We start from the raw sequence: 24,239 nt of genomic DNA on the forward strand, positions 1-24,239 counted from the left end.
AACTACCTTAATGGTTCCCGCCGCTAGTACTACATACTGGCAAGCCATGGAGGTCTGCGGCTCAGACAGCCCCCCTCTCCAGTGCTTTTGAATAGCCGAGACCATGGCTGAGTGGAACAGGAAGTCCCTAAGAGGCAGATCGTACATGTCCCACAGTGCATCAAAGGGAAGCAGGATGTTATCCTCATAGAGGTCCCCCAATATAGATAGGCCCCTCTCACCCCAATCAGTCAGCACAACCCAATTGCCCCTGTGCGGCATAGCAGTGCACATAGCCAAAGGGATCTCAGGCGAGTAGAGTAGTGCAATCCGCGCCCTCCGCTGACTCCTGTTCCAACAAAGGTGAAACGTCCGTAACTCACCAGTGAGTGCCTTGAGCTGCAATGGCAGCTGTAGGATAATACAAGATAAGATTGTCCCAGACACCAGTCCATCCTCTCGCTCATCCGTTCCCCGAAATTCCAGAGCTACTGCTTGGGTAAGCCAGTGTAGCTGGGCAGCTAAGTAATACATTTCAAAGTTTGCCCTTGTAAACGTTTACCGTCTTGGTTAGGGCGTTCCCAGGAGTTCTTCCCACCTAGTAACTCATGCTAGGTTTAGCGTTGACATACATGGCACTCACTTCAGAACTTGATGAGAATAATGAATTAGCTTTACGCCCCCTAAGCAATGGGGTCCTTCCTTTTCCTTGGATAGATGAGAAGGGTCAAAGAACGCCAGCAGGGGGATAGATTGCGTGATGTGGAAGTACTTGAGAAATTTTAGAAAGGATCACCAGTTAAGTCCGTAGCACTAACTTGTCCGGGAAGAAGATGGCACACAGCTGTTGGACAAAAAGTGTGTGTAGCTCACTCAGAGGAGATCGCTATGAGGAGTACGGTCTTCAGCGTTAGTACCCTCAGAGGTCATCTCTTCATCACTTCATATGGGGTGCATATTAGAACCAAATTAAGATCCCAGTGGGGCATCACAAGGTTACGGAAGAAACATGTGAATAAGCCCTTCCAAGAAAAGCATTTCCACCGTAAATTTCAACAGAGATGGCTAATCAGGCAATTGAAAGAAAATCAGAGAAGGCCAACATATAACCTTTAACTGTCACCACAGAAAGACCTAGCTGTCGCCATTCAATTAACAAGCTTGGACGTTTAAGTTGTGCAGGCTTGGTTCCATGTCCTTGCCCTGCTGCTACTCCAGAAGATGCTCTCCAAGAGGCTGTCTAATGGAGGACAGATGCTCATGGCCACACACTCTGGGTACAACACTCTATTTGCCCCATTCAGTGCTGCAAGGTTGACTTGGACCTGGTAGTTCCTGATCTTCTTCAGAACTTTTGCCAAGGGAGGTAGAGGCAGGAATGCATACAGAAGTTGTGAGCTCCCATACAATCAAAAGGCATTTCGGAGGGAGATGGTGCCTTGGGAACTCCACCATGCAAAAGCATGTTATCGGAAGTGACGGAAAGCTCGAGACAGGGATTTCTCCAATTGGTAGAACATGGCCCTTTCCACCTAGGAGTAGAGCTGCCATTTGTGATCCACTAGGAAACGTTGCCAACATGTTTCTGTCCCGACATCTAAAGGTCCTGACAGGTGTACGATCAGGATGATGCCTTAATGACTCAGCCAGTTCAAAAGGCTCAGAGCATCTTGGCACAGGATCCATAACCCTAACAAGCTAGCTACAGTAGCACATGGCGGTAGTGTGGTCTGTAAGAACCTGCATCCATTCCCCCTTGATGGATGGTAAGAACGCCTCTAGTGCCAAGTGAATCGCCTGCCAACAAGTTGATGTGCAGGCGGCTTTCCGCAGCTGGCCAAAGTCATCTGATCTCAACATCTTCCACATGTCCTCTGCAATCCAGCAATTATACATCAGTCATGACCATTAGTTCTAGGTGGGGCAGGTGGAGAGGGGCATGAGTCAGTCTAACTGTAGTCCAGCAACAGCTACTGCAGATCATTTGCAGTCTCCTCTGACACCGGGATGGAAATATGAGAGGTTCTCTTGATGTCGAGTCCAGTGGGACTTCACATCCCACTGTGGAGCCTAGCCTGCATTGAATCCTAGGTCATGGGTTGAAACATCAGGATCCTAGCCCAAATATCCTGGGCTTGTTGAGGCAGGGGGAAGGCTCAAAACACCCCATGACCAGGATGGATCGTAGGAAAGAAAGCCTCTGTGAAGTAGTCAAGTGAGCGTTGATGTTAAATGTCAGGGAGGTGGGCAGTCATTTGGAGGTGGTTCACCAGTGTTTGAGGCAAGCCTGTTTAGCAACCAGGCATGACAGTGTGGGTAGAATGGTACTCCTAAGCTTCTAAGAGGGACAGCAACCACTATCATCACTTTCATGAACACCCGAGGGGCATTGGTAAGCCAAAAGGGACCACATAGAACAAAGTGCTTGTGGCCTCCCTGAAACAACAGGAAGCATCTGTGGGATTGCAGGACAAGGATATGGAAATTGGCATCCATCAAATCCAAAGCAATCATCCAGTCATCTGGATCACCGAACTTGGGCCAATATAAGCATCTTGAAATTTCTTGAGGAAAACGTTCAAGGCTGGAGGTCTAGAATAGAACAGAGTCCTCTTTCCTTCACCTGAAAGTAGCAGCCAGTTCTGACCTCTGATGCTGGTACCCTCTCTATGACTCCCTTCTCCAAGAGAGTGAACTTCTTGCCAGAGAATGGACAAGTGATCATCTGGAAGCTATTATGGTGCAGGTGGTATGTCTGAAGGGGTGGACAGGAAGGGGAGGGCAATGAACAATTTGAAACACTTCTCGGTCTGATATAATACTGACATCTGTGGAGGTAAAAATATATCTGACCTCTAACTGGGCAACAGTGAGCCACTGTGGGTAAACTAGAGGTTTGCAGTAGCACCAGTAACAGGGATGGCAGGGGACAGGATAGTTTGTTGCCCCTTGGGGCCTGGATGCGGTCTACAGAAACCCTGACCTCGAAAGGACTGGGTGGTATATTGCAGTAGAGGCAAAGTTTGTTGTGGCCTCAGCTGCATTCCTTTTATGAAGCCTCAAAAGGGGTAATTTGGTTGGGAAAACTGCTGTACAGACAGTGAAAGGCCAAACGAGAAAGCTGTTGCTTTGCTTTCACTGAAGTGCATTCATGTAGAGTCTGTCTTGTCTCCATAGGGAAGGATGCCAGCAAATGGCATTCCTTTGAGGGACTGTTGGAAATCACCAGGGAACCCTGTCAATCTTAGTCTGGCATGATGCCGAAGCACTACCCTGGTATCAAATACCCTACGCAGGCAGTTAGTAGTGTCCAGGCTGGACCAGATCATATACTTCACCGAGTCTTGACCATCCTTAATTATCTGTTAGTGGCTGGAACCAAGGTAGTCTTGGGGCTGCAGGCAAGATAACACTCGCCATGTGCCACAATGGCAACTAACAAGACAGGAGGCAACTCGAACTGACAGATAGGAAGATAACGCTGGCAGAGGACAACATTAGTTTCCTGAATGCTTCCATATGTTTCACCTCTGTCTGGCAGGGTCGTCAGAAACACATTTGGATTTAGTCAACTGATGGAAGCCTCAACCACGAGGCTCTCTGGTATTGGGTGCTGTAGGAGGAACAGTTGGGTCCTTCGGAGTTAGTCTCTGCTGTTGGCTATTTATTCATTGATGGGGATAGGTCCTGGCTTTTCCCAGGTTCCCAAGATGGGGTCCGTGAGGGAATAATTAAATGAAGGCAGTGGTTCCGAAGAGGTCTTCCTTGGCTGCAGAACGTTAGGCAGTGCATGTGTTTTAACCTCCACTGATGTAAGCTGGAGATCAAGAATTGTTGCCGTCTTTCCAATTCCCATGGCAAAAGCGGCATATTCCGCAATAGAGGAGCCTGGAGAGGAATTTAGTCCAGCACTTGGGGAGGTGTCAAAGCCACTGGCCTCCTGGAGTTCCAGAACATTATTTTCGGCACTGTATGCTTACGATTTGTCATCAGCATCATCATATGGCTCGGTATCTGAGAATCTAGGGGGAGGAAGAAGTATCACAAGTATCCGAACGCAGCTGAGGGAAAGAGTCGAGTTGGGTGTGACTTCTATTAAGGACGCAGTGATTTGCTTCAGATTCTGAAAGGACTATGGGTTTGCCCACCTGTGTAGGCAGCAGCGCACAAAGAACTGGAGTGGTATTCAGCACAGGGAAGGAATTGAAGGCATTGGTCTCGAAGGGTGCTCGAAAAGCTCAATCTGCACCAGGAGCAGATTCGCCGAAAGTAACTCGACTGGAGGCCCCCTCCAATTCATGGGGCGTGAAGGGTACCAAACATTTGGAATACAGCCTCTTTGATGGCTTGAATTTCTTGTTGCATTGCTGATGGCCCTGGGAACTCGGGCTGGATTGGGACTAGTTGGGAGTCTGTTCCATGGTGGAGGACCGCGATCTGGTGGTACGCCAATGACAACACAACATCTACTAGAGGGGAAGGAACAAGGGGGACCATGTTTGGAAGTCTTGTGTTTTTCCACTTTGATTTACCCAAAGATCTGGCCTGGGATGAAGACCTAACTCAGGAGTGGCCTTGGGAATGAGAACTCAGCTGCGCCCTCAACTTTGATTGAGATCAAACCTTCTGAGCCTTCCTATTGTGGCCTTGCGGTCCCAGATGGTCTTCTGAATCATTTGAGTGAATTTGTTGTACAACTTAGAGTCATGCGGATATGCCAGACACCAGAGAAGACATCATGCAGGCTTGTCACTGACATTTGTTTTGTGGCAATATTTATTGTATTTGAACCCTGTCGTTTTAGGAGGGGACACATGTAGCAGTTATATTGTCGGGGATGTGAGATTTCTATCACCCGACGCCCAAAACATGGAGATTTCCTTCAGGGGCAAGAAGTTTTACTTTCTTTTTTATCCATTAGACAAATAGGCTTTAAGTTAAAGTGAACATTTATCTAGCTACAGGACTGTCATGCGAACAGCCAATCGTGATGGCCTGTGATTGGCCAGAAAACTATTCCTGCACTCTTATTCTGAGAACCCTGAGCCTACCACCAAGTAAAACATTGCTTACTATGTGCAAACTCAGTCTGAGGGTGAGCTTGGGGGCACTACACAAAAAGAAAAAAATGCCCCTGCATTTCCCAAAGGTCATGAAATACAGGGACTGTCAATCCAGCAGAAAAGTTCCCTTCCAGCATTCACTGGTAAGAATCTGAGAAGGGGTGAGGTGGAGAGGGGCCTTCATTAGTCATTTCGCACTCTTTAATTTACTTTCCACACCGCTGACTGTGGCCCTGGCGTCCCTTCCAGGCCAGAACAGACCGTAACTGCACGACACCACCTATTGGCGAGTGATAGAGTTGCTGAGCACCTTCGGATCTAGTCTGGCCCCAGCCACTATTCACAAGATGAGGAATCTGAGGTTAGAAGCATCCAGCAGAACAATAATTACACAGAGTGGCAGGTCAATTTACTGAATGATGGATTATAGTCTCCCTAAAACTGAATCCAGCAAAACTGGTTTAGAAAAATCCTTGAATTTCTCCACCTTCCTACCAGAGAATCCACCCAAGTTAAAGAAAAAAAAGTGTCTTGAGCCATATGCGCATCTATACATTTCATTCTCTTAGGCCCATTTGTAAATCATGCAAAGAGATCAAAGAATGAAGAAAATACAACTGCAGCCAAACCTGCAAAAAAAAAAATGACTGCTGCCAAATACGCCACCTAAGAAAAATCAAACCTCCACACATACATTCGACTTCAAAACTGTTAATGAAGGACTGGTTCTCGTGCAATTAGAAAGAGGCAACGGCACACTATCTTAGTTTCTCCAATCCATTCTCACTTCGGCTCAATCACCCTACAGCAGCTGTTTCCATAAAAGGTGCAAAAAATCTAAACACATCAGTCATCTTCAGAGACATCGTGTTGGACCCCAAACTTTTAACCTTCACCCCTCGTGTTATCTGAACCAGTTTTTGTTGGCTTTTAGGACTGTACACTTTACCACTGCTAATCAGGACTAAAATGCTTCTTCTCGCTCCCTACAATATGGTAAAATTGGCCTACACTAGATTGGCACTTTTAATTTGCTTGTAAGTCCTTCGTAAAGTTGAACAACATGTACCCATGGCCTGTAAATTCATTGCTACCAATGGGCCTGCAGCACTTATTGCGAACCCATTTAAGTAGCCTTTTAAAACCTGTTTCAAGCCTGCATTGCAGCCTGAATGAAGTTTCTTTTTTATCAACTTTATTCATTAGGAGTAACAATTAACACAGGTGTATATTCCGTAGAGAGTCTTTATAAATAGCTTTAACATAGCCACATTAATTACATTCCTGGTCATTGGACATACATAAACAATTCCATGTGGGTCCCTCCCAATACACCAGTCAGCTAATCCCTTCCCTCATCAGAGCTCGGGCAACTGATACACCCAGATGTTCTGCGAAGGCTCGTCTGTGTTTCCTCGATTAGCAGTCCTTGGCAGAGTTCCCTCCACGCTCTTAAGTCCTCTTCTAGTTTCTCGACTCTACGACACCTTTTCATGTGAACCTCCTCCGCTAAGGTACGTTCATGTGCATCCCTCAGCCACATCGTGACTTCAAGCGCCCGCACCTAACCAGACAATCACAACTCTATGCTGTGCTAACTCTAGTAGTAGTTGCTGAAGCTTAAAGACCGTCATGGGTTTTTTGTTTTGTTTGCGTATTAACCCTAGCAGGCAGTGGGTTAGCATCAATTGTACACGACGGCTAACACTACTTCTGACCCTCTCCTCTACCTCTGTCCAAAAGCGTTGTACCTCGTGGCACTCCCAGGCCAGATGCTGGACATTAGCCCCCTCCTTATAACACCTGGGACATGCATTGGGTTTATCAAGAGCCATGTGGTGTATTCTCTCCGGGGTCATGTATATACGATGTGCATAAATGTAGTGAATAAGTCAGAAGATGGCATTACATGAGATTGTGCGTGAGAAAGCGCCCATCTTCCAGTCCCCATTCCCCAGAGTTGTCTCTCTGTCTGTGTTTCATGTTGCGAATGCCCTTGGGAAAGGGTAATTGGCATCCTCTCTCATGGTCTTATACAACAGAGATATGAGGTGCCTGCCAGCTCCACACATGAGAATTATGTCCAGGCTCTGGGTTTTCGACGGGATTGAGGGATATGTGGGCCATATTTCTTTGAATTTGTTAAAGCGTGCTGCATATTGTAGATATTGTCACCGTCCCAGCCCAAAATTGACTGCTTATATGTGATAAAACTATCGCCTAGGTATAGGTTCACGAGGACACTACATCCCCCCCCTCCTGCCAACCCAAACAGGACATGCTACCCATCACTCTCCTGACAGGTGGTAGGTCCCATTGGCATGGAGCACGTTTCAGGATTCGCTCGACAAAGGTCTGCCAGGAGTGTGCAGTTTGCCTAACTACTGTGTTAAAGACTCCCGCTCCCTCCAGAAGCAGCGATGGCAGGGTGTCTGCTGGTACCCTGTCGAGGAGCAGCTTCTTCTCCCAATTGTCGCCCTCATCAAACCACCTAGTAGCGTCTTGTAACTGTGCTGCGTAATAATAAAGGTCTGATGCCCGTGTGCAGTTTTAAAATGTCAATTCGACGTGAAAAAATAAAACTTCCCATGTTCATCCATATAATTCACCACTTGGGTAGGCCCTTAACAGCTCAGACGTCAGGGTGCACTGTATTTAAAACGCTGGACATGCACTTTTAAGTTTTAATTGTCCTGGTAGTGAAAAACTCTGAAATTCATTTTACCCCTAATGTGGGGTCTATCTCTCCCATGGGATGACATTGGGTTATCTTATTACATTTAATAAGTGCTAACTTTTGATTGGGAACAGGTAGAAATGTCATGTCTGGACAAATTGTACTTTAAAATCCTCTTTAATGATAAAGTCGGATTTAAGATTAAAATTTTGAAAATGAAAATTTTAATTTTTGTGCCCTAAACTTTGAGAACTTTTAGGAGTTCCCAGATAGTGAATAGGACCTGGGTGTAGCTGGGAGAGGGGCTGTTCCCTGCCCCATTTAGAATTCACAAGCTGCATACTTTAGCACACTAAAAATGAACTTGACACCACTCTATTGTCACGCTAGACCCCTTGGAGCCCGAGCATGGAGGAAAGAATTTCCGGAATCAACTGTGGAGGGAAACTCTTGAGGATCCTTCCACTTCAAAGCTGGCATCAGGGCTACAAAAAGGACACTTAGACCTGCTCTTCAGACCCACTCTTCTGCTGGACCTGCAGAAGACTACAGAAGGACAGCATTGTACACCAGAGGACTGCCATTGAGCATGAAGTTTACCTTGTTTCTCAGAGGACTGCCATGCTGCTTCAGGCCTGCCTTGTTCTTCAGAAAAAAGTCCTACTGCTTCAGGCCTGCCTAGCTGGCTTAAGGAGAGAAGACCATCTCTTTGAACCCAGGACTACAGAGTGACTCCAGGGGTCAGTTGTTTGACCTCTTCTTCTTAGATACAGGGACATAAAAAGCCTGCTACTGCCCAGATGATCTGCTGAAACTGGCCCTGACTGGACCTGGCAGAGACCAGCTTCCCTCTGGTGGAGTGAGTTCCTGATCCCCAAGAGATGCCTCCCCAGGTCCCGGAGTCTTGTCTGGCATTGGTTGTTGCTGTGCCTGTTGTGCATGAAACAGTATAAAAAACAAATAAAGACTGGTAAAAAAAAAAATGGTGTGAACAGGCCACAGGGTTAGGAGGAGAGAACCTGCAGCATGGAAGTGTGACCTACTGCATTCGTAAAGGACGTTCAACCTGTGTTTTGCCAGGCCGGCATTGGGTTCACAACAATCTGTGCATCTCATTTATATTCTGTAGCTGGAAACAGGGCGAAAAAATGAAAAAAGTAACACGCCCATATGCCCCTCAAGATTTCAAGGAAGGTACAGCGAGGAGGTGGACTTTATTGGTTATGAGGCCCATGGCCCATTTTACCAGATTTAACAAGAAGTGTTGTAGAGGAGTGGTAATTAGTGGAGAGGTGGAAATTATCACCGGTGAGGTTGCTGTGCTGTGATATCATAACAGAAGCTGGCTGCTAAGAGCAACATGGCTGCACAGAAGATTTTCTGTGCCTTGGGCATTGGCAGTCAGAGGATACGCCCAAAGGTGAGATCAGCAACTTGGAGATGTTGAGTTCCAACAGCGTGGAGACCCTTTCAATATGATATGATGAGCATCAGCATAACTGGTGCCTACTTAGAACCAGTCCTGGGTTGCAGCTATGGCTGGCAAGTGGATATGGCAGCGGGAGGTATCTCCTATTAGAATGACTGCAGAATTGGCCCTTAATAGAAGGTGTGTATGCCTTACACTTATGGTGCAATGGCAGGTAAAAGCCCATGGAGATGCAAACAGAACTTTTTCCTGTCTCCGTGTAGGAAAACAAAGATTACGAGATGGACATTATCATAGCTAATATACCTTTGCAGGCCTCGAAAAATCCACTCACAATTGCGAGTGAAATTGTAGCAGGTCGAGCTATTTTTAGCACTTTACCAATCCTGCTGGTGAGTAAACTTAAGCTGGAAGAAGCAGGTGTTCTGTTCATTCAGTGAACAAGCAATTAAAACGCCTTTACATTTTGTTTTATCTTGACACATTTGCCAACTGCTGGAGGACAGAGGTCAAATGTCAGTTTGCCTTTTTATTAATTGTTGCTCATGTGTTTCCTGAAAATGGTGGTTACTTTTCTTTCTCTTTTTACAGGTACCACTTTTTGTCGAGTGAGCTATTTGACAATAATTGTGAAACAAAATGCAGTAAAAGGTCTGCTTTTTTCTTGAAAACAACATTTGAACAGCTTGTAAATGAATAGTACAAGTAGATCAGAAATTATGAGAGAACTTTTTGTTGTAATTCAGAAGTGTGATGCAAACAAAGATTTAAATTGGAGGAAAATAAATCAGAACACTTTACTTGGTGATGCGTGTGAGAAGTTGGCCTGGCATATGCTGTTCACTATTCTAGTGGGCACCTTGCACCAGTCCAAACGACCCGTATTGATGGTAGGTTTAAAGACAACCTATATGGAAAGCTACCCTAGTGGTAGCTGTGGAGAGCAGCCTTCAGGCTAAGTCTTGAAGGAATGTAAAGCAGCTTGTTTTACCACTTTATAATCTTATGAATGACCAAATGAAAGGAGAGCCAAACCAGGTATATATATAAAATATGTGTGTGTATCCTAAACACATCCCTCTAGTCTCTTTATGAGGCTAGAGGCAAAAGTACATCAGTTAAACTTATTTAGCACACAGTAAATTAGCACAATATGATTAGCCCTGGGGGCGTCACAAACCATATACTAAGAAAGTGGTATAAGAACAACGACTGACATAGATACAAGGCCTAGAGCCTTTAGAACAGCTGGGGCGACCACGAACCACCCAAGATAGTGACACAGGAGATCCACGAGGGACGCATGCAGTGTCTTAACACAGCAGCAAATCACCATTTTCTTCTATGGGGAAAGTCACGGTTGGAAAATTACAAAGGAAGGACACTTAGAAGAGGACTTGGAGCAAACCCCTTTAGAACTAGGCAGTTCTAGAGTCAATACCCACGGGAGCACCGGAGTACTCGAGTTACCTCACCCAGGGAAGCCGGGTGCATAGGTGTCTTTTGATGTCCGGGTTCGTCGTCGTTTTCAATGGCGAGCTGCTGAAAAGTGCTGCAGGTGACCAAGTGGAAAGTGTCCGGATGGATCCAAGCCTGGATCGAAGTCGAGAAGAACCTGAAAGCAGAGGGGGCAGAGTCTGGGTCACTAGCCAGTGATCAGGAAGGCGAAGAGAAGATGCCAACCAATGTCGGGTGATTTCAGTTGAAGAAGGTGAAGCTTGACTCTTCAGCCACGAAGACCAGGAGGCATCGACAACGACCAGGAGCTGGATTCGAGCTGTCCCACGAAGGATGTCGAGTGCTGCAGTGTTGGTTTCCGGATTGGACCCAACAAGCTCTGGCAACAGCAGCCCATGCAGAAAGCAAAGATTGGCTTCGGTGCAGACCAGCAAGGTCTGAGGGACTCACCCTTTGGAGGGGAGTCAGGGCACGTCTGGAGTAACCAGGAAAGCCCAAGAAACATAGGAGTTATATTCGTGGGGACCAATCAGTCGATGGACCAGGGATCGCGAAGGAGTCTTGAGCGGAAAAGCTAGAAGCTGGCCCACAGAACACTCATGGAGTGTAGGCCCACAATCTTCGGTGCAAATGGTGTTTGGGGCTTGGACTACAAGTAGCCCAATGCACAACTTCGGGAAAGATTGGGAAGTCGACGCACTAGCAACTGTGCACGGTGTCCAGGGGTTCCGATTCCACGTCACTCGTGAGGGCTGCGGATCTCAGCTTTGCTGGGATCTCGTATCGGCCTCGGAGAAGTCTGGAAGTCTGGGTCCTGTGTCGCAAATCCGTCAGGATCCAGCTGGAGCCTTGGAAATGCAAACCAGCAAGATGCTTCTTTGGTGCCTGTTTGAACAGGGGAGTCACTCCTTGACCCCAAGGGAGATCTAGTCGAAATAGAATGTCGAAGTTCCAGGATTTATGTTACAGAGTTTCGTCCAGGGTAAGGACTGAGTTCCTATACTAATACTAAGTTTAGGGGTTGGACTTACTCTAGAGTCCCACCTGTGGGAGGACCCAGGGTGGGGGTGGTTACACCCCTTTCCCTTTGTCCAGTTTCACACCAGAGCAGGGGCTGAGTACCCCTACAACCGGTTTGAACTGGGATATGCACAAGGACATTAAGTGTGCCCCCAGCACTGTCTGAAAAGCATTCTCTGGATGCACCCACCCAGCCCCAATACACTAAAGCCTATCTGGGAGGTGGTTACACCTCCCTGTGACAGGAAATCTATTGTCCAAGCCTCCCCTGCCGGAGTTTCGTCCAGCAGTAGGAGGTCAGACTCGTGTCTGTGGCTGCAGCATCCATTTTGTGATGCTGCGGATCTTTTAAACTATTACTGGTTAGGTAAGTGTGTACATGTCTTCTTGACACCAAACACGACATATTTCCATGCAGCCATTCCAAAGTTAGCATTTACCGCGAGGTTATAATGCACTTAAGAGTATATGGTCTGGCTGCATCACAGAACAGCTACAGAGAATAGATTCCGAAATCTGCAGAGGGGTCCTCCTCGTGCATGGGCACCCTCTCACACAAAACCAAGCACTCTGCCTTCAGGATTGATGAGGCCTGACATAGGAGTGACTTATAGGTTTATATGTGTCAGTGATTAAAGGTAGATATAGGTAACCTATATCTCAGTAAGGGGTGCATGCACCACCTTACCCAGGCTGCAGTAGCAGACCTGTGGTGCCATTTTGGAAGGCTTCCCAGGGGTGGCATAATACATGCTTCACCCCTTGCAGGCCTCTGGGGTACCTATGACCTTAGTACCTAAGGTACTGTATACTAGAGACTCACAAGGGTAACCCAGTAACCAATCTGGAGTGTACATAAAATACATGCAATCAATTTAAAGATGAAAGCAGATAGGCTGGGGCTCTGATTAGCAGGGATCCCAGCCAAACTAAGTCAAAAACCATAAAAATACCAGGAACAAAGTGGGGGCAACCATGCAGTAAGATTCCACCTTCCTACAAAGTGCAAATGACAAATATTTGCAGAAACGTTATTTCCAAACATAGTACACAATTTAGTTTTAAAACCACATGTCTGTGACAAATTCTGTGGCCATTTCAATGTCAAATCTGCGGATTGCAAATAACAGTGGGATGCCACTTTATGCTATAGTTATGTATTTATTAAAAGTGATAGTTTTTAAACATGATGTGAGAGACATTCCTGGCCAGGGCCAGATGACAATGCATTTAAAGAACAAAGAGGCAAGTCTGCAGTCAAGTTTATCTTATATGTGGGTAGATTTGCATTCTATATGGTGCTAATGTTTAGTCTATTAAATCAAACAAAGGTGTTTTCTGTACAGCAGATGTGCTGAACTTGCGTATTTGAAGGTGATCTCATATGTGATAAAGAAGAAAATGGTTTCTCATGGAATTAAAATACTTGCCCAGGATCACATCACTTGAAACCAGTTTATGGGTCAAGAGCATTTATAATTAAGTTGAGTAGATTATTTAAGTCACTAAATCTGCAGGTGTAGTAAAGAAAATTAGATTTTTCGAGTCCTGAACTTTGGGATGATCCATTTAAAGAACACAATTAGTTGATTTGGGGGTTGGGGGGAGATTTAAGACTTCATTATGAGGAAATTTTATTAAAGTGGAGTATTCAGAGTCAGTAGTGGAAGGGAAGGTACAGGAAGTAGAGCCTTAGCTCTCAAGGCCGATTTGCGGACAGCAAATCGGCCCAGTAGGCATGTCTGCTCATGGCCGAGAGGAGATCTTACACTTCAAGTCTGCTGCGGTAGAGGTTATCAGTCTGTCATTTTCCTATCTCCCTTTTTCTGTGTTCCACTCAGTCGCTATCTCATAATCACTTTCTCCTATAGCAATCTACACATTACTCAGTATTCCTTTATTCCTTCTGCTTTGTTTCTATTTCTCTTATAACATTTGAAAGCTCTCAGTCTTTACTTTCACTCGTTCTGTCTCTGTTTCCTTCAATGATTCTACCTCTCTATCCATATATCACTCAAACTTGTATTCACAACCTGCCCCGCCTCTCTCTGCATCCTATCACTCTTTACCTGATCACAAGGTGTTTAATACCAACTCCTCTCACCTGACCCTTTTGACCCTGCCCTCATCCTGCTATTCTTCACTGCAGTGCTGATTAAGCCTGGTCCCAAGTGATTATAAGGAAACAGAGGTCCCTTTCAATATTTCATAAGTGGAGCCACTCAGCACAGCAATATAATAACGACTGTCATGTACTTTTATAGAAAATGTCATATTTAATTCAACGTTATAAAAAATATAAGAAGTGGGGCAGTGTCTATAATGTTAGGGAAAAACTCAGGCATAGACAAAGCAAAATAGTGTGTCCAAAAACAAACAGATAGTTAGGCCAAACAGAGTATTAGAGGCACCATTACACATATATAGAATAGTAATTATACAACATTTTAGTGTCAATGTGCTAGAGTCAACAGCGTTTCGATCCCAAAAAAAATATAATGGGATCATCATGCATTTGTGGACTGAGATTTCATCTCCCTGCACTCATTTAGCCATTTCTGTACAGATTTTTTATTTACTGTCCATTTAGCAGCTGCAAAAACAACAAGTGATGGACCGAATGTGGATCAATGTCACACATTCCACCAGTCAAAAGATCTGGGCCCAAATCCATCGTTTTTTTGCACTCCACACCACCCTGGGTTAGACAATGGCGATATGCAAATCAGCTCTGACCCTGTTGCCCCATGGGAACAGTCCAGTCCGAACTACAAAAGCCATGTCCTTCCCAGAACGGAATCAAGCATCCGAGGACCGGCACTCCACAGCACTTGGAGTCAACCTAGCCGGGCTGATGAGAGGTGTTACCTCGAAACCGGTCCGGTCCTCGGATGCTTGATTCCGTTCTGGGAAGGACATGGCTTTTGTAGTTCGGACTGGACTGTTCCCATGGGGCAACAGGGTCAGAGCTGATTTGCATATAGCCAGTGTCTAACCCAGGGTGGCGTGGAGTGCAAAAAAACGATGGATTTGGGCCCAGATCTTTTGACTGGGGGAGTGTGTGACATTGATCCACATTCAGTCCATCACTTGTTGTTTTTGCAATTGCCGCCCTAAGTGCGCTGGGGATGCCCAGACGTGGGTCCCAGGCACTCCACACCACTTGGAGTCAAGCTAGCCAGGCTGATGAGGTGTTACCTCGAAACCGGTCCGGTCCTCGGATGCTTGATTCCGTTCTGGGAAGGACATGGCTTTTGTAGTTCGGACTGGACTGTTCCCATGGGGCAACAGGGTCAGAGCTGATTTGCATATCGCCATTGTCTAACCCAGGGTGGTGTGGAGTGCAAAAAAACGATGGATTTGGGCCCAGATCTTTTGACTGGGGGAGTGTGTGACATTGATCCACATTCAGTCCATCACTTGTTGTTTTTGCAATTGCCGCCCTAAGTGCGCTGGGGATGCCCAGACGTGGGTCCCAGGCACTCCACACCACTTGGAGTCAAGCTAGCCGGGCTGATGAGAGGTGTTACCTCGAAACCGGTCCGGTCTTCGGATGCTTGATTCCGTTCTGGGAAGGACATGGCTTCTGTAGTTCGGACTGGACTGTTCCCATGGGGCAACAGGGTCAGAGCTGATTTGCATATCGCCATTGTCTAACCCAGGGTGGTGTGGAGTGCAAAAAAACGATGGATTTGGGCCCAGATCTTTTGACTGGGGGAGTGTGTGACATTGATCCACATTCAGTCCATCACTTGTTGTTTTTGTCCATTTAGCAGCAGCATGGAAGATAGCAAAAGGTTTTAATCTTTTATTCTTAAATTAGGTCCTGCAAGAAAAAAAAACCTGCCCAAACCCCAGGTAAATTTAAGTGCAGGAACTCCCAAGCAGGAGTCCTCTGCCCCAATCCTTTAACCTTTAATGCAGGTGGTAGATGGGTAATCATGGGAAAAGACCCCTTCCCTATCTATATGCAGCAGCTCAAACACTGGTGGCTCTTGGCCACACTGGTTCCCATAGCCAACTTTATGACCAGGGGTATGTGGTCCTTAGCCCTGCTTCCTACCCTCTCCAACCTCATGTCTAGATGCAGTTGTCTTCCGAGTCTATAATCAGAGGTATGTTGCTATGAACAGGACACCTGAGGCCTAGTATCTCTCTGGGGATGCCCCCTTACTCTTACTACCCATTATAACAGTCTCTTTCACTCAAGGTTTCTTCCCAGAAGCTGTGAGAATCCACTTTCTCCAACTCCTAAAGAAACCTACACTAGATCCTGACAACCTTGCCAACTACTGGCCCCTGACACACCTACCATTGATTGGAAAATCATTAAAAATGTAGTCTACGTTCAACTATGTTATCACATCAATGATAATCCATTCCTGCGCAACTAGCAGTCTGGCTTCAGAACACACTGCAGCATAGAGACCGGTACCTTACACATCGTAGACGACGCTAGCAAGACTACACATGAAGATCACCCCTGCCTCCGGGTATTGATGGATTCTCACTTGCATTCGACACAGTCGACCATCCCACCCTTATGTGCACCCTGGAATGGCATTTACCGCCAATGTCTTTCACTAGATATCCTCCTACTTTTCCAACCAACACCAGCTAGTTTGCATGGACACCTCCATGTCTCTAGGATGCCTTACACTTGTGGAGTCATGTACAGTTCCATACCGTCTCCTGCCATCTTCAACCTTTCCATGGCGCCACTGGGTGCTCTATTCCGATAAAAGCATCAAGAATCACTGTACTTGAAAGACTCCTCTGCTTTAGCCATAAAACAACTCAATCCCTGCCTACACATAATACAGATATGGATGTCCAGTGCCTACCTGAAGGTCACCCCAATCAAGACGGAATTCCTACTACTTGCCAAGAACAAGAAACAGTACAAACCTGGCTCAATGAAATTAACATTGACTGCTTCGAACCTCAACTTTCATTGAATGCCAAGTCTCTTGGATTCACACTGGACACAAACCTCACCCTCAAACACACTGCCAAAAAAACAACAAAAAACACAAATGCGGCCTGGTACCAGCTCTCTCTATTAAAGAAAGTGAAAAAGTTTCTTCAAGAAACTGGCTTTAGAAACGATGTTCAAGACCTCGTACTCAGTTCTGGATGGTGATAGAACCCTTTCCATGGTTTTCCAGACTCCACACCAACACCCTTTGGGGCATCCAACAGGCTGCAGCGTAATATAACGTGTATTTGTAAAGACCACTTCACCCAAGGGTATTTTGGCGCTAAATAACAGATTTTTATTGTTACCCAACGTAATAGTACTCATTTTATTGACCTCAGAAGGATGAAAGGCTGAGTGGATCCACTGGGATTTGAACCTGTGACCATGAGATCGAACACAGGCACATTAGTCAACTAAGCCACCAGACCAGGAAGCAGTTCTCATCCAGGGCCTGGAGAAATATATCTTCAAAACCAGCTGCATTATTTACAAGGCCATCACAATTAGCACTCCCTCAGTTTATTTTACCGACAAGATCACCATCACTGGTGATTCTCAGCTCATTCGCATTCAGGACACCATCAGACTAAAGTGTAAAAAATAAAAAACAAGACATAATATTTCCACCTATGCATCCAGGATTTGGAACAAGAGCCCCAGCGCTGCTCCAATTTAGGAGAGAGTTGAACACCACATCACAATGCATCAGCCGTCCATAACCCAGCTACCTTTCTTATTCACTTGTCAACTTAATGCATATCTTTTACCCGTTATAACTCTGCTAGATTTCTGCTAGGTTGTGCTATATAAATATCCTATACATATGTGACTAGTGGCTGTGGGAAGGTCGAAGGCTCCCAACCACGCTTCAAGGGACAGGCAGCCTCTACCAAGAACAGAATTAATGTGTGAGGGAGAGCAAGGGTCTTAATTCAACAAATTGGTGAAATAGACATGGTATAGAAAAGATGGAAGCACACTGCACTGGAGGCAAGTATTTACTCTTACGTGAATAAATAAACAAATAGAATCAAGAACCAGGTAATTTTGAGCCAGGCAACAAGAATCTGGAATGAATTACTAGACAAAGTCATACGCACCACAAATTTGCCATAATTCCAGGAAGGACAATAAAATAAAAAACCTTGTTCAGAATATATCTACATTACTAACACCTAGAGTTCTCGTAACAGCAGAACGTCAACATCTTGCACCTGTGCCCTGCTAACAGTTAATGCCTATGGTCAAACAATGTATGTTCTGATCATAACTCTTCCGGTTACTATCAGAATTCTGTATTTCAGTCACATGTTAAGCTCTCCAACACCATGGCTCGGTTCATGCTACACAAATATCATGTACCATATGTGTCCATTTAGTGAAAGACGCAGTACTTGAGACTTGCCAACTTGCCTAGCGATGAACTGCAATGCTTGAAAAGACACTAGAAAGACTAACACACACAAACCCCTCTCACCACCCCAGAAAAAAGCTACAGAAAGCTGCTTTTGCATCACAGTTACCCTCTCAGCCGGAGGCTTTGCAAGGATTATCGGGACCTTCTGCATCATGAAGCCTGGGGGGTCGTCGCTGCAATCCTGGAAAGAGAAAGAACAGGATGAACATATGTAGTGATGTTACTGGACGAGCCAACCATCTTAAAAGCACAATACTACAAGCGGAATTAACTACCTGTGATGACATGGAAGATGGAAAAGGAGACCGAGCAATGGAGAATGGCAGACCGAAGCATGCAAAAGCAGGTGTTAAATACAATTGTTAGAAGTCTTTGAGAATGAGCCAAGAAAATGTTTCGGCACTAATAATTCGGGTTTGACTAGCAGCTTTAATTTCAACATAGTCCACATTTTCCAATTCAAGATGGTGCACCTCCATTTGATTTATTTTTATGTCCCTGCAAGACCTGTTGTAATCTCTTCTGCACATTCCTGCATGCCCACCAACTGCCATTGGTTGGTATCAGTGGCATTCAGCAATACTAGCCTGTTATTGGTGTTTGTCCGTGTTGGCCCCACCTTTCTGTGTGTGTTCCCCACCTCATGGCGATTTTACTAATGGTTTGTTTTGGTCGGCCAACACACCTTCACAGCGATAAATTGGCCCCTCCTCCCGTCTGTTCGTATGTATAAATAAAACACAAATTTATATAGCAGGTAGTTTTGCGCATGACCTTATTGATGCCACACCACTCCAGCCTTGTATTCCAAAGTATGCTCCTCCGGCCCAGCTCAAGCTTTTGCTCCATGTGCTCTCTCTGTCTCAAAAAGCCCGAGTGAACGAAGATGCTCGTATAGCGCCACAACAAGCGCCTTTGGGTGCTCGCTGTCTGCAGGAAGCTGGTGCCGGCTCAGAGGCGAGTCTCAGACACTCTGCTCGACTGCTATAAACTGCCAGACTCTACTTTTCTCTTCGTTAAGTTCTTCTATCTATTCTGCCGCCTCCTGGTTAGATCTCGCCTATGCAGCACGCATGCACTACTTAGGAAAAAGACCTTTTGAAATCGATCCGGTTTTGCAGGCAAAAACGTGCATGCATTGCATTGCTTTGAATGGAAACGCGTGCACGTTTTGGGATATCCTTGCAGGAGCGAGTGGCGTCATGTGTTTAGCAATTATCGCGTTCGCTCCCGCAAGGTAACCGCTGCCTGCTCTCTGCTGCACTCCCCCCACCCCCTACTTGCGCGAGGTGCGCGCACTTGTTATCAGATTTAATCGAATTAAAATGCTTTGGTTTTTTTTAACTGATGCTATTAATATCTCTATCTGAGTTCTAATTTGTTGTGTTTCCTTAATGGGAGAATATGACTTAAACCCCCAAACGAACCTCAATTGCACACATTTAAGTATGCTCCGAGGAAATGCGAAGTGTAAACTTCTGTTTCATCTTGTTTGAGTGATTCAGTTTCAAGTGAATGGTATGGATGTGCGGGTGAGGGAGCGATGAATTTTATCATCACCGGAACCCAGGGCTCGAAAAATCCGAAAAATGGACTAGTCCTGCAGGTCTAGTACCTTGGAAAATCCCCTCGACCTGACTGCAACCCACTTGACCTCAGTCTCTGAAAACGGAGCAAAAGTGACAAGATAACATGATTTAAAGGCATCTTTATTGCTCATTCCCTTTGTGAGCAATAAAAATGCCTTTAAATCTAGTTATCTTGTCACTTTTGCTCCGTTTTCAAAGACAGAGGACAAAAGTTAGTTTGTCTTCCTACTCACCAGAAAGGGCGAGTAGGACCTGAAAATAGCTTGTCCTCATCAATTCTCCCTCGCAAATGCGAGTGGGCGAGAGGATTTGTCGAGCCCTGATGGAACTTCTTGCAGTGCCCCCACCCCCTCCAAAACATGACGTTCATCAAACATAGTGCAAACCACTCTAACGCCCCAAGATTACATATTGATTCAGAGCCACAAAGGGGGGTCCGCTTGAGGACATCAACATTTGGCCCCGAGACACGATCGGCAATGTAGATCCAATTATTATGCACTCTATAATGAAAACAAATCCTATGGTTCGCCCCCGCAGGTCCACTCTCGTCATGTCTATGCTACTTTTCCCATCACGAGGTGGATGGGCATTTGCCTTAAAAAGCGTCACGCTACCGACGGCTGGTGGAGCTAGCTGATTTAGGGTAAGGCTGGTTGAAATGTGTCTAGGACTACTATATACGCACAGATTGCGCTTAGTTGGAAGAAGGTTGCCTTATAGTTTGGTCCATGTAGGATGCACTTAAAGGGGCAGTGAAATAGAAGAGGACCGAGGCATGGAACGATTCAGCGTTATATTCTTGTCCCTTGCATTATTTTGGGATGTGAGTGTGGCCTGTGCGGGAAGCAAAGGACCGATTTTGGAATTGGGGGAACCGGGTTCGATCCTCAGCGTCGGCTCAGCATCCTGTGATTCTGGGAAAATCACTTCATCTTCCCTTGCTTCCCAAATAATGAATGTGTTCTTGTAACTGGTGCTCATGTAAAGCCCTCCAATACCTTCAGGTCGAGTTCGCCCTATATAAATCTGCATCAACAAAAAAAGAAGCTAAGTCGTTTATCGTGTTTATGGAAGGATGCATTTATTCTTGTCCTCTTAGACGAGAGTAGACCTAAGTTTGTGTGATTTACAAGTCTAAAATCGGATACGTTGTGGTGGTTAAACCACACAAGGATATTTAGGAAGTGGGGCTTTTTGTTTTCTCCAAGGTGCTGTCTTTGTCACCTGCGTTTAAAAAAAAATTATTATTCATTTACTGCGAGGATTGTTTTATAAGGAAGGCCCTTACTTTCCATTCCAGCCTTTGTGCGGCTTCCAGTGATAGGCTGGCTTGCCTGCCTGCTGGAGCTGGGTTGCTCCCCTGATGAGTGCCTAGTATACTGTTGCGCGGTGCGTGAGGCTCTTTGCAGCGGCTGGCTGCTATGCCCTCCGCAGTCTATTCTGTTACACACCTGCTTCTCAGCCGGCTTCCAGTTTCTGACTTACCCTTTCCTAGGAGACGGGCAGATACACGAATTTGGGCTGCCAGGACAGAGCAGAGAGTCTTTTGAAGCATTTCTTAGTATTACATCACTGTTTGTGTGGGAGAATGTCAGATTCCCAATATTGTTTCCTCTTCTAACTCGTTTTTAGTTAGACACAAGAACAAATCGTTATTTATGAAATAGAAAAGCGTTTTTTTCCATTTAAATGCCTTATAGTGAGACGCCTTCAGTTTTGTTTTTATTCAGTTTCAAGAATCTCCACAGTTAGTGCTGTGATCACGGTTGATGCTAGTTGCTACCGTCGTATATCCAATCAACCGGAAATGCCAGTGTTTCTGCACTGAAGTGACAGAACTTAACTAGGCTTAAATGGATAACTTGCTTTTCTCAATATGTAAATTACTTTGTTCAAGTTATCTGCAAAAGGTGATCTCGAGACTGCACCGTAGGACAAAATAGTTGACACCATCAGAAGGTAAAAAAACAAAAAGACAGGTTTACAGGTGTCCATTCTTAGAGGGACATAGCAGCCTCTAGAGTTCTCCAAGTTGGTTAACCCAACTGAAACAGACGTCCTACTAATCTCACCAAAGAATTCTATCCTGCCTGTACGAGAGTGAATGAAAGCCTTTCCCCCCACAAGATTGCAATCCGCGGATATGCAACCGTCCGAGAAAAATCTGTGCTACGGCTAAAAATGCAGGCCTTCAACTCAGACTTCTCGGAGGCACCAGGCAGTTCATTCCAGAGCAGTACTTATGTAGTCCAGGCACTATTCTTCTAAAGACTTGACTACAGGAGTGTGCTCCTCTCCGGGCTCTTTAAAGTTCATCTGGCACTCCGGAGGGCATTTCTATACATGGCAGCTCACTTTGTTACTAGACAGAAGAAATTCTGTCATATCACTCGTCCTGCTAACTCTTCAGTAGTGCCCCACTGCATCAATAGTATTATTTAATTCTGCCACCATCACTCACAAAGCCCTTCATAAACTCTTGTCCTTCCCATCTAGTTGAAACACTGACTATCTCTGGATTGCAGTGGGAGTCAAGGAACTCTGAAACCCTTCTCCTGGGGCCTCCCATATTTAAGCAAGAAAGCTCTATGAAACAGTCCTTCTCAGGGCGCATATGAATGAGTTGGTACTACTCTTCGTACAATCACCGCCCTCATCTCCCATCTTGCCATTTAAAAAAAATAACTATCAGTCTGACAGTTCAAAAGAAACTTTTTTTTTTTTTAAATAATTTTTATTGCAGATCCAAACATATAATACGTCAATCACATAAGTATCATCAGTGTGAAATCCCCACTCTCGGTTCGAGGTCCCCAACAGGTATACACAGCCGTTTAGCCCACAACCCGGAGGTCGGGCGGCATAGTCACAAAACGGTGCAATCCTCACAATCGGCGGATTTTGTACAGCGCATGTGGAAGTTCCATTGTCTGCTTTTCAGTTTTTAGGCCTGATCCCCTCCCTCCCTGTAGTGCCTATAACTGAACGTCCCAACTACACTACCGGTAAGGGAAACCCTCCCCCCACCCCCTCGTTAAACCCTCCCCCCACCCCCTCGTTCCACCCTCCCCCCCAGTGTCATCAATCGTTCCCGGTCAGGAATTGGGTCTGTATGACTGCAATCAGAGGGTCCTAGTTATCTATTGTGTGTGTGTGACTGGAGGTGGTGCCGGTATCCCCTGGTCATTAGTTGCCTCAAGCGTCACTTCTCGTTCATCCTCCTCTTCATCCAGTGTGCTATCCCGTAGCGCCTGCACCAAGAGTTCCCACTCCATAGCCGCCTCCAGGGCCCGCTCGTCAGCTCTTCTGCGCGCCAATTGATATCTAAGTGTGCTCTCGCTCGACGCCCATTTAAAAAACTCAGCAAGCCACCTTCGGTGTGTCGGGCACGTTTTCGATTTCCACCCCCTTGTCAATTCGCGTTTGGCCAATAAGAGGCCCATATCGATGAACCTGCTCGACATCCTATTTTTGGGTGTGTGCGGAAACCAGTGGAGAATGCTGACAGCTGGGGTATATTGAAGGTCCCTGTCTGCAACTTCATTCAAGGTGTCACCGATGTCCCTCCAGTAGTCTTGCAGGTGGGGGCACTCTCTGAGCATGTGAGTCAGATCTGCCCCTAATGCATTGCAGCGTGGGCAAGCGGCTTCCTCTGCCACTAAATATTTCCGAATGTTGCCCGGGGTAAGGTAGGCTCTGTGGAGAATATAAAAATGATTGAGCTGGAAACGTGCGTTTCTCGTGCTCTTCCTGGCCCGACCCACCAGTTGCATCCATGTGGTGTCCGGGATCTCCACCTGTAAATCTGACTCCCACTTTCCTTCAGAGTAGTCAGCGGTTGCAGGGTTTCCCTCAGCATTCTCGAATATAAGCACGTAACCGCCTTATAGACGCCTGCCGCCATCATAGTGTACTGGCAGGCCTGGGCCGTCGGCGGCTCCGCGAGCCCCATACCCCAGTGTCCTTGTATGGCTCGCACCACTGCCGCATGCAATAAATTGTCACCTCGTGGGAGGTCAAAGCGTTCCTGCAGCGTCTGATATGGGACCAATGTTCCATCTTCGTACAAGTCTCCCATCACCTGTAGCCCCGCCTCTTCCCAGCCCTGCAGGTGTGACCAGTCTCCCCCGTGTGGGAGCACCGTCACCATGCCGAGAGGGATCTCGGGCGCATATGGGCATTTAATCCCCGTGCGCCTCGCCGAGCGATTCCAGCACAGGCGGAGAGTTCTCTCCTCCAAGGATAGGTCCCTTAGCTGCAATCTCTGTCGCAGGGCAATGAAGGCAAGCACATGTCGGGGGATGCCGCTGTCTCGGTCTTGTTCAGGGCCGCGGTACGCTCTCGCAATTTCTTGCGTTAGGTTTTGAAGCTGGGCAGCTAAGTAGTAAAGCTCAAAATCTGGGACAGCCAGGCCTCCCTCGTCTTTAGGGCGGATCAGTGTGGACAGTGCCACACTTCGCCTGCCCGCGCCCCATAAAAAGGAGATAGTCATTGAGCGCAGCTGCCGAAAAAACGCGGCCGGGACCCAAACAGGCAAGGTCCAGAAATAATACAGCAATCGGGGCAATGCTATCATCTTAAGCAGCGATATGCGGCCAGTCATTGACAGCGGGAGAGTGGCCC

At 46.2% G+C, this 24,239-nt stretch overlaps 1 protein-coding gene across 2 annotated transcripts in view; it reads right to left on the reverse strand.

The window, feature by feature from the left end:
- Nucleotides 1–24,239, reverse strand: part of SMG9 (SMG9 nonsense mediated mRNA decay factor) — a 216,611-nt gene that overhangs the window by 141,726 nt on the left and 50,646 nt on the right. For both annotated transcript variants that reach the window (XM_086929855.1, XM_086929854.1), the window contains one exon: nucleotides 18,131–18,205. In XM_086929855.1, coding sequence (XP_086785981.1) covers nucleotides 18,131–18,205 — 75 coding nt within the window. The remainder of the gene's footprint in view (nucleotides 1–18,130; nucleotides 18,206–24,239) is intronic.

The sequence above is a fragment of the Lissotriton vulgaris genome, chromosome 7 (genome assembly GCF_964263255.1).
Source record: "Lissotriton vulgaris chromosome 7, aLisVul1.2, whole genome shotgun sequence".
Classification (NCBI taxonomy): Eukaryota; Metazoa; Chordata; class Amphibia; order Caudata; family Salamandridae; genus Lissotriton; species Lissotriton vulgaris.